This window comes from Lycorma delicatula, chromosome 1, assembly GCF_047948215.1.
Source record: "Lycorma delicatula isolate Av1 chromosome 1, ASM4794821v1, whole genome shotgun sequence".
Classification (NCBI taxonomy): domain Eukaryota; kingdom Metazoa; phylum Arthropoda; class Insecta; order Hemiptera; family Fulgoridae; genus Lycorma; species Lycorma delicatula.
This window is the reverse complement of record NC_134455.1, coordinates 386929367-386946663: the sequence shown is the minus strand read 5'-3', so window position 1 is coordinate 386946663 and position 17297 is coordinate 386929367. Positions and strand designations below refer to the sequence as shown.

Below are 17297 nucleotides of genomic sequence, written 5' to 3'. Positions count from 1 at the left end.
GAGACTGCTTATAAAAACATTTCATCAGAAGAAGGGGGAATCGCCCACACACACAATTCAAGAATGTCACACAACACTACTGGAAGCAACACATACAGCACGCCAAATACATACACCGACAAGAACCTGCAGAAAACAGGACAAGCTACTAACATTCACAACACCCACACAGCGGTGAAGATAGAAATCTTAAATAGTCACACCGCTTACCAGTATAGCCACCATCAGACGCACGTGCAGAGTGTCCCTGGCCTCATCGCACCCAGGCAATCCCCACACATACGGGGGGATCCCTAGGCACTCACCCGAGGACCTGTCTGCCCCCGCGCCCTCCGGCGTCATTCTCCTCTACCGGACTACTAATATATTTGGAGCTTCCTCATGACCGTCCTGACGAATCTTTCTACTATGCCTCACCTTGTAATAGGACTCGTAGGGTATGTTCAGGGCATAACATGTGCTCACGTCTCAGGTTGCCGAGCATCTCTCTACGCTCTATGGCGAATCGCGGACACAAAAAGAAAACATGATGGGGGGTCTCTTCCACCTCGCACTCCGGATAATTTTCAGATCGATCGAACCCAAATCTATACAAATAAGACCTGAACCCCCCCCATGACCCGCCAGGAATTGCGTTAACTCAAAACCCAGCGTGTCATGGGTCCTTGGCATCACCCCCTGATGTCACCAATAAGGCGTTGGGTCCACCTACCCTTCGTGGCTCGGTCCCACCGCTCCTGCCATGTTTGTGCGATCTCTTCTACTAGTTCTTCAGCAGAACGCTTCCTTTCCTCTAATGGAAGTGTTCTCAGTTCCCTAGTTCTGCTATGCCGTATTATCATCAAGTCTACAGGCGGTAATCCAAAATCACCTCAACCGCCTCCCTTGACACCGTCCTATAGACGGCCGCTACTCTGATGCAACACCTCCTATGGATGGATTCCAATTTACCCCTGTACTTGGCAAATATAACAACGCTCGCCCACAACTCAGCGCCATATAGCAGGGCTGAATAGACCACACCAGTAAGCAATTGCCTCCTACGTTGGGAGGGCCCTCTTGTATTCGGGAGTAGGCTAGAAATAAGCCTCCTCGTTTTCTCCGTCTTCTCACAAGCTCGGAGTACGTGAGTACTAAATCTTAGTTTGGAGTCAACCCAGATTTCCAAGTATTTCATGGCCACCTGAAACACAATTTCTCTCCTATAAAGGATCAGACGTAAAGTTGGCCTCCTCCTGGTCGCAGAGATCTCCGTCATTTCAAGAGCCAACTCCAGTCCTACCCCAGCCATCCACTCACTAATCCTTGTATACGACTGAGTTATTTTGCCTGCAGCCTCATGCCTTGTTGCCGCCTCCACTAGCAACGCTATATCAGCTGCATAGTCAAATAATGTAACCGTTTGTGAGAGAACAACTTGAAATACTCCATTATAAGCCACGTTTCAAAGGATCGGTCCAAGGACCGACCCCTGTGGCACCCTCTTTTCATATTAAAAGAAAAATAATAAAAAATAGTTTAAGTCAGTTTTTAATTCATTTTGAAATAAAATGCTATACATAGATATAATTACACTTAAATTTGTAGAAACTAATTCCATCAAATAGGAAAGAATTGTGCGGTTAGGAAAACAGTTCAATAACACAATAATAATGATGGATGATTTTATTATTATAATTAATCTGATATCCTAATAACACGTAATATTTTTGAAATCAAAAATATCATCATTATTAAATAATACCACAATATCCAGGAAAATATGAAGAAAAATATCGTTAATTACGTTTATCTTTTTAACAGGAAATTAGAACTACTCATGCAAAATGATACGGAAGCAGTATGAATTTAATAGATTAATATCACTTTTTTTTTCGAGCATTCTATAATAGGCGTTTCTTTGATAAGGAAAATGGATCCGATCCGTTTATTATCGATAATCATTTCGTTTAACTCTCTGCTATTTCGTGTAGTCACTTTATTTGTTTATTGTATAGTACCGGATTTAAATAACTTACCTGGAAAATGCTTAAAGAGAAATATCATTAGCGGTTGTTCAATGGATATGTGTTTCATTCTACTTGATATTGAGTATATTTCTGACTTTAATATAACCTGTACGTAAGTATAATGACATTTTAAGTCGATAAATAAATACAATATATTTCATTCCACATCTATTTATATTTATACAAACACAATAACTCTAGATTTTTTAATAGAAAACTGGAGCTCGTAACCAAGTGTCAAAAATTTAAACAAAACGTTCATGTGAATACAAGTCACGGAAATGTTTAGTTTTTGAGCAGGGTTAATCAAAATGAAATAGAATTTTGTTCTGTTTCACTGGTTTGAAAAATATAGAGGAAAATTTGTAGCTTTGTATTATTTTTTATTACTAAAAATGTGGGACTAAAAAATTAACTAACAATTTTATTTCCGGTCTTCAGAGATTATTTAGAAATTGTTATAAATTTCAAATAATTGAAAAAAACCACAATTGTTTAGATGTTTTAAATTGCCGATAAACCGATAAAAATTAGTAGAAAATTAAACTTTGAAAAAACTAATGTAAATATTGTCGATCTAAATGAATACAACTTTAAGAGATTCAAGTTTTATTTAAAAACAAAATTATAAAAATACACATTAAGTTTTAATTTTTTTACTTACAAGCAATTAGTGATATGGACAATACATCGATTGTGGAACTAGATTTTAATTTCTCGAGAATAAGTTCACTAGTATTATAACAAATAAACTTTTCGGTACTTTAGTGTTTTGATATTATTCTAGAAGTAAATAACAAAAAGAGCATATTTTTAATAAATACAACATACATATTTGAAATAGTCGAATTCGGTCGATTCGATTGGAAAAGAAACACGCAATCTTAAAGCAGCCAGCCAAATGTGTTGAAACAGTGGGACCTATTTTTAAAATTTATTGTACGTAAAGTTAATTACGGTTGAAAAAGTTCAACTGTAATGATAGAAATCTGTATATGCTAGTAATTCGTTCTCTGATATTAGTTAAATTAATTTCATAACACGTAAGATAGGGAAATAAAATTGATCTTCTGGTACTTTTACAATAAACTCCACTGTTTAAAAGATGTACTTTGTTAAATCCCTAGTTCTAATCGAATGATCATTTAAATTCAAAGTTAAATGAGTATTTAACTTTAAACTAATCTTTCATACGCTCGAATTAGTTGACCCTCAAACGACCTAAAAAGAAATATAAGCGTATTTTACAGAATGCACTACTATTTATTTTAGATAAGATTGTATTTAATCAAGAAATTTCAGTTAAACTTCAAGAATTTTTTTCGCATCCACGTCAAAGCCGCTTTCAGACTTTTGAGCTCCTGTGGATGCTAACGGACGCCACATATTCACGCTAAATAAGGCTAAATATTAATTTAAGTGTTATTTCGTACGTGGAAATGTTTTATAAAATGTATATATATATTTTTGACTGTAAAGTAACATCAGAAATCATTTTTAGGGCCGGCTGTTATAAAAATAATATTTCATTATGGTGCCTTGTCTAATATTTTCTGGAATAATGTGCTCTGCTATGACATCTGGTGGAATTTCAGGTAAATTTAGATTAATTACGTAATATAAACAAAAGCTATTATGAAATTATTTTATCGATTTTTTACAGTTAATTATCTTTGGCTTTTATTGTAGTTTAAAGAAAAAAATTTAAGAAATGCTGTCTGATGCAATCGATTAAATTACCCATAATAATACAGTATATATTAATAAGTTATACATTATCACACCACGCGATAAAGAATGTGAAAGTTGAATTACAATAGAATATACCTTTTATTTTGCAGTTAATTTTATTAAATCATTAATTGGAAGAGACACGTCTAAGGGACTCGCTTCAAGAATTTTACCATAACTTTATTATTTACGAACGGATTTGAATAAATAAGATGTCATTTTCTTTTTCATAAGAAGTTAAACAATAACATTTAAATAAACCAGCGGTGACAAAGATATTAAAAAGTTTACATGCCTGCCATTTTGAAATGAATCGAGAGATCAGGTTCATTATTTTTATACAAATAAACCTCTAGGTACCCTAACTGTATACGAAATTTTACCTCGATACGATTAATCGTTTCTGAATAATACATTATTATGTTAAAAATACAAAATGGCGGATTGCCGGTAAACCCAGTGTTTCCGGACATATGTTGATGGAAATTTTTTTTTATTTCAATTTAGGGGCTCACCCCTGAATTCTTGAAACGGTTTTTTTAAGCACTCTGTATAAAACATAAGAAAGGATTGTAATAATTTTCTGAAATAACTTTATTCGCTTCAAATCTATCACAAAATCGACATATTTCCCTCTCAGATCCAACAATTATCTTTTTTACTACATCTATTTCAAACAGTCATATCTATTTCATCGATTTTTGATTATCAGGCAATTCTTTAAACCTAATATCAGGTTCATACCAAATGAAACAAATATATTGTTTTATCTGATTAACATTTCCTATAACTGTCTTCTATGATAATCCAATTTACTTTGTGTTTAAGCGGTCAGTATTTGCAATATATTTTGAAGTAAGTTACATCATAATAAAATGTTATATTAAAATGCAGAAGACGTACACAGCGATATCTTTTGTAAAATCTATCCATACAGGGTTTCCCAACCCGATCAGCAGTATGTTATTATAACTTTAATTGATATGTATTGTTTTCGAGGTTCTAATTTAATGTAGTTATCGTCAGGGTTAAAACAACCGGTAGGAATTCTTATGCCATGTTTTTTGTTACATCATCTTGAACGGTGGGATGATTGCTTGTTACTGATGCTATCGTAATAATATTTTTACCGATCTTGTTATAATACACCTAGAACGTGTAGAGTCTTTTCAATGCGTATAAAAAAATCTTACCATTTTTTTTTTCATTTTTCCGCAGTATAACGGGAAATGCATTGCTCATATAAACAATTATAAATTAGCGAATTAAAAATTGTTTACCTTGCTCAATCAACTCATTGTCGAATAGCGGATGTGACGATACAGACTTAAAGACTATTTTTTCGATGCGTTTCTTCTTTTTTCTTTTTCTTTTTTGTCACTATTTTTTTTAAGATGTTATGGTCCCGTTTTAAAAGTCTCATCTCTCTTCGAACTAAATATTTACCTTCATAACTTTTCCACAGCTTAAGCGGTTGCTTTTCCGGGAAGGCCGAATATTACATGTACGATCTATAACAAGCTCCTAAATCAGTTCCGTAAAATCTTCATCTGCAGCAGCTCTGGTTTTATTGCAAATACGCGACAGCGTATAATTTACATATCTTATCCAATTTATTTAAGATATTATGCGTTTTAAATTTTTTTTTTCAACTCTGTAAAGGATCATAATAATCATATACGGATATGTGTGCCTCAAAGGATAATAAATCCACCGATTTGTTGATTACAGAATAAAACAATTCATGTCCTTGTTTGTTTAAATTTTTTTAAATTGTCACCTCCATTATACCTATTAATTAAAAAGTTCATACTTATATCTAAGTCATTATTGAAACTGTTTTATAATATTATCAAACGATTAAGAAAGTTTGTTATTTTTTTAGTCTAAAAAATTTTTAGTTAAAATTTTAGTTATTTTTTTTTATTCGTTTTTACACAGAGAATTTAGTCGACCCGAATTCGGATTTAAGTTAGGGTAGTCGTTATAATAATTGTGATATCAATTTGAATTATTTACACTTTGTTTATACTTTTATTTACACTTTTACGCAGGGCCACCGCGAGGATTGCGGCCGCCTGCGTGCAAAAATAAAAAATCCCACCCCTATTAAAAAAGAAATTGTTTTTTAAAAATTGAAAACTTTTTTCTAACAACTAAGCAAAAATAAATATAAATTTAATCTCGTAACAAAATTTTGAAATTTATGCTTACCTAATACTACGATATTCCTCATACATAATATTTATATGTATATAGATGCTACGGTTTATCACAATTTTTCATAACTTATAAATATTCTAAATATTTAAAAATACTTGTATTTTTTTTTTTTGAAAATTTATAGATACTGAAAACAAAAATTTTATAAAACATATTTTAACTATAAGGATTAATAGAAGAAAACAATTAACTTAATATTAAATACGTTTATTTAATAAAAAAAAATCCTTTCGGCACGCCGGAAGGCGAAGGTAGATTTTACCAATGCTAAGTAGGGGATAAAAAAAGATTTCCATCTGAAAGCTAAGAAAAACTTCAAATTTACTCAAAACGACAACGGTTGCATGTGAAAAAAATGTTTCACATGTTTAGCATACGACAAGCCTTATCTTCTTATAATTCCAGCAACATTTTGCTCATCCCTTGCCGTAAGGGTTGGTCATATAAAAAATTGTTTCAAAAAAACGTTTTAGGTAATGTTTAGAGGACTAACGACCACTTTAAACCGATTCGATACGGTGCCTATTAAAGGAGGTATGATTTTTTTAGTCTTTCAAACCCCATTTTTTCTATCACCTGAACCAATGGTTGATGATATCAAAAACTTTTACTTACATAAATTTTAGATCATTATATAAAAAAATAGTAGGAAGTTTAAACGAATTCGATATTTTACTTATTAAGAAAGTTATAGCGATATTTTGTTTTTTTTTCGAAAAAGCCCCTCCATTTCCAGCCCCATGGTCCGATTTTGGCTGTTAATGAACTCAATCGAGATTTTGGGACTAGTTATTTTTAAAGAACAATTTTAAAGTGATTGGCACAAAATTACGGCAGTTATCGTGTCCACAAGAAACTGAAATATATATTTATATATGTAAACTTTTGAGCTGACGGTGGTTTTAGGGTCTGGGGGTTGTGAAACGCGAAGATATGTGAAATTTTCCGGAAGTCGAATCATGGTACCTATTACAATAGGTAGCTTTCTTATGAAATCTACCTAAAACAACTTAGTTTAATACATTCTCTTTCTGCTTTAAGCGAAACAAAATTATAAGTCACTCTAAATCAAGTGATTCACTTATCTGATGTTCGATTGAGATCATCACTAGTGCAGATAGTCTTTCTTGTGACAAAACTGATCCTAAAAGTATTTTATTTATTTAAATTTTAAAAACGAACATTCGCCGTTAGCAACTGACACAAAAATAGTTAAAAAAAGATGCGTAGAACAATTATGAGATTCGAACAAGTTGAAAATAAATTATTTTCGTACATATATTCCAACACCTCAGTGGGACTCATCTCGGGTTTTAAATAAATTTCTTGTTCTTAATTCTTCAAAAAGCTCATTTACACTTATATCTAATTGTTTATCAGCGTTGATTGAAAATATGTACAATGTTTTCGTAATTCTTCGTTGTTTTTTTTTTTTTTTATGCTGCCAGTATTGCATAAAATTTGAAAAGTATCCGTATGTTCTTTTAAGTAACTCAAATCTACCCTGTAATGCGTTTATTGATGTATCATCTATGGAAAAGAAAAAGGAATTTCTTTAATTGTTTTCAGTGTCTGGGATACTTTAATCAACATGTATGTAATCAAACATACGTTTTGTCTTTCAAATCCTAGATTCATCAGTTTTAGGTAATTCTGTGTCTTCATCAATGACAGAAGAATACTAGTGAAATTTTCATCAGATCTTAAGTCTATAAAATAAATTTTCGAAATTGTTCTACCGCTTCCAATGCAGACTGGATGGTTCAGGTTTATGTAACAATTTACTTACTGCACTGATTAGATTTAATATATTGTGCCTTAAAACTATTTAACGTATAAATTTAAATGACTTTATTTTTGTACCAAGTGCGTTCGCCACAGTTCTGGTATTCATGACCCTCGTTTCGTCTTCATTTATTTCTATCAACGTATCTTATATTTCATCAATTTGGGTTTTAAGAGGAACTGTGGCCTCTATCCGACTTTTCCAACGCGTTTTTGATAAAGATTTTAAAATGAATTTTGACAATTTTTTTTCTTAAAATGTTCCATTTATAATTGGATGATGAGAAAAACATATATAACAAGATCAAAAAAATTTACGGTTTTCTAAAGAAATTGTTTGCAGAATCATTTACAATTAAATTAAGGCTGTAAACTGAGCAGGGTACAAAAAAAGCTATACGATTTAAATTTATTTTTTATTTTTTTTGGAATCCATTCCTTTTTTCTCTCATGTTTGCGACGTTATCGTAACCTATTAAGTTTTTATCTGTAAGTGATAATTAGTCTTAGTTACTGAACCAAATAACTTTTGCAAAGTCTCATCTTCGAATAACCAGTACGTCATAAATTTATGTTTCATTTTTTTTTTAATTCCTTTATTGTAAAAATAAATATTTATAAATAGAACGATGGTTGTTATTTAATGAACAAAGGATTTCCTGGACTTCGAGAATATCCTTTTGTTCGTATTGTACAAATTCGCGTTTTAAAATGAATTAGGTTTATATCATTCCGTTAAGTTTCATTCATATGAGGGTGTCAAAAATGTAACACTTGTTATCGTTGAAGTTGGGTTTATTGAAACCTATTGTATATCTTTGTATATACCTTTGATTATATCACTTTATTTATCGACGAATAAAAAACCCCGTACGGAAGATATTTCAGGCCTTTTGGTAGATGAATTTAAAAATCAAACTCACGTGTGATTTCACATGGTCTTAGTAAACGTGATGATAATTAATCCAGTCTGTTTGCAGGAAACTAATCGGTTAAATTTGACTGATGTAATGTTTAGGTATTTGAAAGTAAGTTTCTATCAAAGAGAAATAATCGATATTAATATACTGCTCTCGGGAGAAGTTACTAATATTTTCTTGCTTATAACTGAATACAGCAGCTCTACCTTCAGCTGAATGACCGGACCTCTTTCAGAATGTTTTATTTATTTATTATTTTTAAATTTTGAATTAAGTTAACATGATGTTTTGATTTTTTTTTCAAAAACGTAATCAGTTTTTTGCATTTTTACTTCCAAATGCCGTGAGTATGAAAATGCTACGGATAATTTCATTTATAATCCATTTATTCATATAGTAACTGATAAATAAAATTATTACTTCCTTGTACGAAGTAAAGGAAGGAAGTATAGCGATCGTGAAAAATTTCGGTTTTTAGATTTCAACGGAAATATCCATTTTGACCATCCCTGAATGCATTTTGACTAGTTCCGACGTGACATCTGTACGTACGTATGTATCTTGCATAACTCAAAAACGATTAGCGGTAGGATGTTGAAATTTTGGATTTAGGACTGTTGTAACATCTAGTCCAAAATCCAAAGAAATTTGGTTTGAACTTTTCCTTAACTGCAGGAATACGCCCTCATTGAGAGCTTTTCAACGATATTTCATAAGTGGTACTTATTTTCATCGGTTACAGAGTTATAGCCAAATTAAATTTTAATTAAGAAAATATTTGGATCTTATAACAGAAAGACACATCGGTTCGAATGAAAATTTATTTCTATTTTTATCTTTTTTATAATTTAAATATATTGCTTTATTAATTTCTTTTTTGTCTTCAATCATTTGACTAGTTTGATGCAGCTCTCCAAGATTCCCCATCTAGTGCTAGTCGTTTCATTTCAGTATACCCTCTACATCCTACATCCCTAACAATTTGTTTTACATATTCCAAACGTGGCCTGCCTCACAATTTTTCCCTTCTACCGGTCCTTCCAATGTTAAAGCGACTATTCCAGGATGCCTTAGTATGTGGCCTATAAGTCTGTCTCTTCTTTTAACTATATTTTTCCAAATGTTTCTTTCTTCATCTGTTTGCCGCAATACCTCTTCATTTGTCACTTTATCTACCCATCTGATTTTTAACATTCTCCTATAGCACCACATTTCAAAAGCTTCTAATCTTTTTTTCTCAGATACTCCGATCGTCCAAGTTTCACTTCCATATAAAGCGACACTCCAAACATACACTTTCAAAAATCTTTTCCTGTCATTTAAATTAATTTTTGATGTAAACAAAATATATTTCTTACTGAAGGCTCGTTTAGCTTGTGCTATTCGGCATTTTATATCGCTCCTGCTTCGTCCATCTTTAGTAATTCTACTTCCCAAATAACAAAATTCTTCTACCTCCATAATCTTTTCTCCATCTATTTTCACATTCAGTGGTCCATCTTTGTTATTTCTACTACATTTCATTACTTTTGTTTTGTTCTTGTTTATTTTCATGCGATAGTTCTTGCGTAGGACTTCATCTATGCCGTTCATTGTTTCTTCTAAATCCTTTTTACTCTCGGCTAGAATTACTATATCATCAGCAAATCGTAGCATCTTTATCTTTTCACCTTGTACTGTTACTCCGAATCTAAATTGTTCTTTAACATCATTAATTGCTAGTTCCATGTAAAGATTAAAAAGTAATGGAGATAGGGAACATCCTTGTCAGACTCCCTTTCTTATTACGGCTTCTTTCTTATGTTCTTCAATTGTTACTGTTGCTGTTTGGTTCCTGTACATGTTAGCAATTGTTCTTCTATCTCTGTATTTGAACCCTAATTTTTTTAAAATGCTTAACATTTTATTCCAGTCTACGTTATCGAATGCCTTTTATAGGTCTATAAACGCCAAGTATATTGGTTTGTTTTTCTTTAATCTTCCTTCTAATATTAATCTGAGGCCTAAAATTGCTTCCCTTGTCCCTATACTTTTCCTGAAACCAAATTGGTCTTCTCCTAACACTTCTTCCACTCTCCTCTCAATTCTTCTGAATAGAATTCCAGTTAACATTTTTGATGCATGACTAGTTAAACTAATTGTTCTGTATTCTTCACATTTATCTGCCCCTGCTTTCTTTGGTATCATGACTATAACACTCTTTTTGAAGTCTGACGGAAATTCCCCTTTTTCATAAATATTACACACTAGTTTGTATAATCTATCAATCGCTTCCTGACCTGCACTGCGTAGTAATTCTACAGGTATTCCGTCTATTCCAGGAGCCTTTCTGCCATTTAAATCTTTTAATGCTCTCTTAAATTCAGATCTCAGTATTGTTTCTCCCATTTCATCCTCCTCAACTTCCTCTTCTTTCTCTATAACACCGTTTTCTTATTTATTAGTAATTAATAATAACAATAAAAAAAAGTATGAAAAAATATCAGAAGTTATTAATGAAATAAAATTGTATGCACTTTTCTTTTCAAAGAAATGTGTATATAATTTAATAGACGTACAAGGTGTCCACATCAGATTTTTTATTTATATTTGTTTTTTAGATTTTTACTGGAATCTGAAAATACATCAGAACTAGAAAAGGAGAAAAGATTCAAGAAGTACAAATTCTATGCATGGGGAATGCCAATTATAGTCATCGGTTCAACACAGCTAATCGGAAGATTACTTAACGAGTTATTTACAGAACCTTCTGGTAAATAAAAAATAATATTTTTCATTTATGAAATAAAGCTTATGTTATTAAATGGTATTTTATTAAAAGTATACAATCTTTCGTGTGTATGTTTATATGGCAGGAAGAAGAAAATTTAATGATTGAAAATATCTTAATCTTACCTTTAAGCCGGGTCGGATTAAAGGCAAGAAGATGTAAACTTGGACCATATCTGCTGGTCCATCACTCAACAAATTTCATTTTTATGGTTTTAAATAAACTTGTAACATTCTGGACAACTAGTCAGAGAATACTGTTACATAAATAGAATTTTCCTATATTAGCTTAAGTGATACACTGATTTGGTCGGCCCTAACAAATTTATTAATCGATAACTAGATTTTTACGCCATCATAAAATCCCTCTGTAAACCACATTCCTGGTTTGAAGTTTAAAGCGATGAACATAAAGGCTTGATAGGTTATTGTTCTTAATAACGCTACATACCCAAGAGAAAAAACATCATTTAGCAAATTTACCTCCACAGATTTAAGTATTTACTCAGAGATTTATTTATTGTTATAGCGAATGCTGATTTAGTGGAAATTGCAAAATTACAAGGAATTTAGCAAATCCTTTCCAAAATCTCCTTGGAAATTTTCCATGGAATGAGAGAAATTCTTGGAATAATTATTGTTACGACTTCTCTAACACCTGTAATAATCTTATCGTACCTTTTTTTAAAGATGTGACTTGAAGCTTAGAACCACTGAAGAGGCTTAGAGGGGCCAAGTTCCGTAATAATATAATGAACATCCGGTTTTTTGTTCATTATACGAAGTAAAGGAAGTATTGTATTCGCGAAAAATTTTGGTTTTCAGATTTCAACGGAAATATCCATTTTGACCATCCCTGAATCCATTTTGGCGAGTTTCTGCGTGACGTCTGTAGGTACGTACGTATTTTGCATAACTCAAAAACGATTGGGCGTAGAATGTTAAAATTTTGAATTTAGGACTATTATAACATCTAGTTGTGCACCTCCCCTTTTAAATGAAATCGACTGGGCCAAAAATGTGTATACAGTCAGACCTCTAAATAAATTTGGATTTTGGACTTTTTCTTAACTGCAAAGCACTCGTTGAGAGCTTTTCAACGATATAGCACAAGTGGTACTTATTTTCATTAGTTCCAGAGTTATAACCAAATAGAAGATTAATTAATGAAATATTTGGATATTACAAGAGGAAGGCACGTCGATTCGAATCCGACTTCATATACATTTATATTTTTTTTAAATTTAAATATATCGATTTATTAATAATTATTAACCTTTGATTGTAAAAATATTTTTACAATAAATAATAATAATTTAACTTTCCTCATCCGGATTTTACAAATATAGACGTCATAAAGGTCATAGCAAAGAATCCACAATCGTAAATATTGTGGCATCGTAAGCATTTGTTGATGTCATGTGACAATTTTATATATCAGTGGATGCAAAAGAATTTAGATGCATGCATTGAAATAGAAAAAAAATCAGATTTGTGACAAAATATTCGTTCTAAAAAAATGTACAAAAAAGACATAAGCGCGAACTTATTTTTTTCAATGACAATACAGACCATACATGCATAAAAAAGACTATAGAAACAAATAACAATCTTCTTATAGGGGAAATAAATAACAAAGACTTTTCTCAACAACAGCTCAAAACTTTTTAGAAATTACAAGCAGAAATAGTCAAACAGAAATATTAAAATTATTTGGATCTGGAATTTTCACTCCCAGAATAATACCAAGCTCAATTCTAGCTGTTATGTTGAATTTTCTTATATAAAAACTGCTTGCACTTAAGAAGAATTTCCCTGTCCCCCGATAGCCCTTCTAGAGAATGTTCGAACCGATTTGCCTCTCAATCCTCGCTCTTAACTCTATCCCGACTAGATAATTCTTTCACTGTGGCTGTTGTAATATAATTTCTCTTAACATTATTGTTACTCCTATATCTTAATCGTTAATAAACCTATTCCGCCATTTCTACTATTTTCTGATTCTCCATTAATTATTTTATGATTTCCTGCCAAAAATTAGTGCTTTTCTATGCACCGTTCATAATTTTAACTTAAAAACTTTTCATTACAAATTGTCTTATCGACCACTCTCATTTAACTTTTGAGGTGCTGTGTTCCAACTTAAAGAATATCATGATTCTCGTATTTTTTGCTTCCACGTCTTGTGTAGCCTCACCCGGGGAACCGATAGAGGGCAACTTTAACTTCGGAATATTTTACAGGTTAGGACATCATCAAATTGAATAAGAAGATAAAGGATAATGAAAAAGAGATTCCTCGGAAAATACAACCGTAATTTTCCCTTATTACAGGCGTGTAATATGCCTACTCATATGCTAAACAGAATCAAATGTGATGTAGGAACAATATTCATACAGGAGGAACAATCATCGAAATCACCGCGGTCACCTCTCAATAACTATTGAAAGTCCTGCTATTAAGTTTTACAAATAACACCTTTTTCTGGCATTTCCGCAGATACCGTCATGTTATATAAGAATCACCGTATAGTGTTTCCTTTTTAAAAATATGCGAATTCCTGTACCCGAACTCGTATACCGGCTTATTGGCAAACAGTTTACGGGGCTGATACCCTTCTTGACACAGTATTTCGTATTCTTCCTTATCTGAGATATTTTTTAGTCGCACTATTCCTCTCCTTTAGACACAGTTCCTCACCTCAGTCACTATCATCCAGTGTTCACCGCTGCTTATTCTAATCTCTGCTCATTTACAATTATTCTTCACACTAACGGTACTTTCCTTACCTGCGACCAGAAGAAGCGCTCTGTTGAAGCTTCTCAATTCATAGGTCATAGAGAAATATTATTTGACAATATATTATTATATTCTAACAAAGAAAATAAAAAAATATCTTTCTCATTTTTAAAATTTTTTACAGTTTCAGAAGAACATTTATTTCCAAAAGAAAATGATGATCTTAATATCTTTATTTTTAAATTAAACGTGTTTGCTTTTAAAACATTCATTCTGTCAAATGTTATTGGATTTTTTTTAATTACCTGGCTAATTTATAAATATGAAAAGCAAGCAAGGAAAATGCAATCAGAAGACAGCAGTTTCAGTAATCTCCCACAAAAAAGGTAAGAAACATTCCATTTTCGGAGGTTTATTTTGGTAAAAATGTATTCATAAATATGGAACCCATTATGATTTTGATAAATACCGGTATTAATTCGGAATAATATTTGTTTCTATATTTGGGAAATTTTTATTTCATATTTTTAAGATCCGGCATTAATGATATAGATCGATAATTCCATACTGAATGTTATCTCATGTTTTATATAAAAACCGACAAACCGATATAATAAATTTGAAAATATTTTGGTTATTACAATTAAATTTATGTAAAACCTCTTTTTCTCTTTTTTCTTAAATAAAGAGATTGAAATTCAATATTGTACATTCCTGATCGTGAATTTGATTTCAGAGAAAAATTATCTCCACTACTTCAATTTTATCAATAAGTGAAAGATTATTATTTGTCTATAGGATTAAGATCAAAGCCAACGATTAAACAATCACTAGAAACTCTGTTATATATTTAATTTATTCGATTGGCTAGGCAGATGTCACATATGAAGTAATTGTACTCGTATTTTAATTCATTAATATCATTAATAATATATCAATGTTCTTGTGTTTCAGATTTTATATATACTTCAAGCTGTTCTTAATTCTTGGATTGCTTAAACTTGTTCATTTGATTCTTATATATGTTATATCAAAAATAGATCTATCTTTTACAAGTATAAAAATGATCGAGTTAATACCACGAAGTGAAGGTGCATTAATATTCATTTCACTAATCTGCAATCACCGTATGTTATCAAAAGTATTTAACCAATTATGTATTGAAACAAATACACCCCCTCAACACATCTGTCACCGATGATCACCAGTAGTAATACTATAATATAATTATTTAATTATACAGTTTACAGTTATCTAATTGATAATTAAAAATTGTGAATGAGATAAATGAGAAAGCGGAATTTTAATTTTTCAAGAATCTAAATTAATATCTAAATAGGCCTACCTTGTGCTACGTATAACTTAATGCAAGGGTTTCCAAATTATAACAGACTATTGTAATAAGGCTTTATCCAATCAGAAATACATTAATCAAAACACCAACGAACTAAACCTTACATCCGACGTCAAAGAGTTAATCGAACAAAAATATATTTTAATTTGCTCAATTTAAATTATTCTTATAAAAAAATTTTAAAAGTTTAATTAAAATATTAATACTTATTTTTTAGATTTTTTGTAATTGTTTTCCCGATAATGAATGGCGCTTAACACACAACAGTATTTTCATTTTCTTTTTTTATATGAAATGATGTTTAACCATCCTAACAGTTTTATTACCGAAATAATAATAATTGTTTTTTATTGACAGTCTCTCACACACAATCAACCTTCATATCCGTATGAAGGTATCAGGTAAAGATATAAAGCAAAGAATCATGCAACAGAACAGTTATTATAAATAATATTTGTGTATTACATTTGCTTAATATGTAGCTGTAGTAAAGTTTTCTTTCAATAAGTAACTTATTTATAATAATCTAAAAAAAACACTTGAAATGTAATTAATTACATTTTACAAGTGTATCGTGCATGTACATTACATACACTTCAGTACGAAGAAATTAAAATAAATGTACTTAATTTTTAATTAAAATACATGATGAAATTAATACATGTACAATTAAAAACATGTACGATATACATAGTAAATTAAAAAAAAATAATATATATATTATCGAATTATTACAAATTGCATTGCAATTTCCAGGAAATGATTCTTAACCAAAACTAAGAAGTTCATTTAAACGTAGGTTAAAATACGGTTCGTTAGGGAGTTACTGCAGGCGAAACATTTAGCCCAGTTTTCTTCTCCCTCTATAAAATTAAACCATATTAAAATTTTTGGAGTTCAAATAGAAGGGTAAATTTGGTGATTCCTTATAGTTTTTGATGTAAGAAATTTAATAAAAGCGGTCACAAACTTCCATCTCACTTAGGTTGTAAGAAAAGCTGTGTAAAATACAAAAAATGTTTTGTCAGAAAATACACTTTTTTATGTTTGTACTAAAATAACTTTGTTAATTTACTAATAAACAAATAAAAATATCTAATTAAATTTGTCGAGAATTTAATTCTGAGAAAAGTGATGTAAATAATATTTATTAAAATTAAAAAATTTGAGATGTTTAACTTTAATTAGAAACAAAACACACAAATTGGTTGGAAAAGTGATACGATTTTAAATAGAACAATTTATATACAAATGCTAAAAATTATTAAAAAAAAAATTGAAAGACATCCTTCTAATAAACTATAAATAACTCAAATTTTTATAAAATAAAATTTATAAATAGAAGTGAGAAAAAGACACTAGTAGAATTGATATTAATTATTTGGCGGATGAACTTACAATTTTAGCAGACAAAGAAAAAGAGGCTGAAATTCAAATAAATATTTAAAAATTGCTTTCGGCACGCCGGTTGGCGGAGGTAGATTTCACCGGTGCTAAGTAGGGGATAAAAAAGATTTCCACCTTAAAGTTAAGAAAAACTTCAAATTTACTCAATACAACAATAGTTGCATATGAAAGAAATTTTCACATGTTTAGCAGACAAGCCGTATCTTCTTATAATTCCAGCAACATTTTGGTCATCCCTTGCCGTAAGAGTTGGTCATATTAAAAATTGTTTCAGACAAAAGTTTTAGGTAATCTTTTGAGGACTAACGACCAATTTAAATAGACTCGATGCTGTGCCTATTAAGGGAGGTATGATTTTTT

General features: G+C 30.9%; 1 protein-coding gene across 3 annotated transcripts; it reads left to right on the top strand.

The window, feature by feature from the left end:
• Window positions 1-1869: 1869 nt before the first annotated feature.
• Window positions 1870-16651, top strand: LOC142318464 (G-protein coupled receptor Mth-like). Of its 3 annotated transcripts, XM_075355053.1 has the most exons (5): window positions 1870-2117; window positions 3511-3604; window positions 11269-11420; window positions 14361-14562; window positions 15131-16651. In XM_075355053.1, the coding sequence occupies exons 1-5, from the start codon at window positions 1913-1915 to the stop codon at window positions 15375-15377; spliced, it is 900 nt and encodes a 299-aa protein (XP_075211168.1). In that variant the 5' UTR covers window positions 1870-1912; the 3' UTR covers window positions 15378-16651. The 3 variants fall into 3 exon arrangements, with proteins under 3 accessions (XP_075211168.1, XP_075211169.1, XP_075211170.1); XM_075355054.1 differs by lacking the exon at window positions 3511-3604 and having other exon boundaries at window positions 1870-2121; XM_075355055.1 differs by lacking the exon at window positions 14361-14562 and having other exon boundaries at window positions 15131-15268.
• Window positions 16652-17297: the final 646 nt, after the last annotated feature.

Coding starts and splice junctions, on each gene's coding strand:
- LOC142318464 (XM_075355053.1), top strand. CDS start 1,913: ATGGATCCGATCCGTTTATTATCGATAATCATTTCGTTTAACTCTCTG. Junction 3,605..11,268: donor GACATCTGGTGGAATTTCAG/GTAAATTTAGAT, acceptor TTTGTTTTTTAG/ATTTTTACTGGAATCTGAAA. Junction 11,421..14,360: donor GTTATTTACAGAACCTTCTG/GTAAATAAAAAA, acceptor AATTTTTTACAG/TTTCAGAAGAACATTTATTT.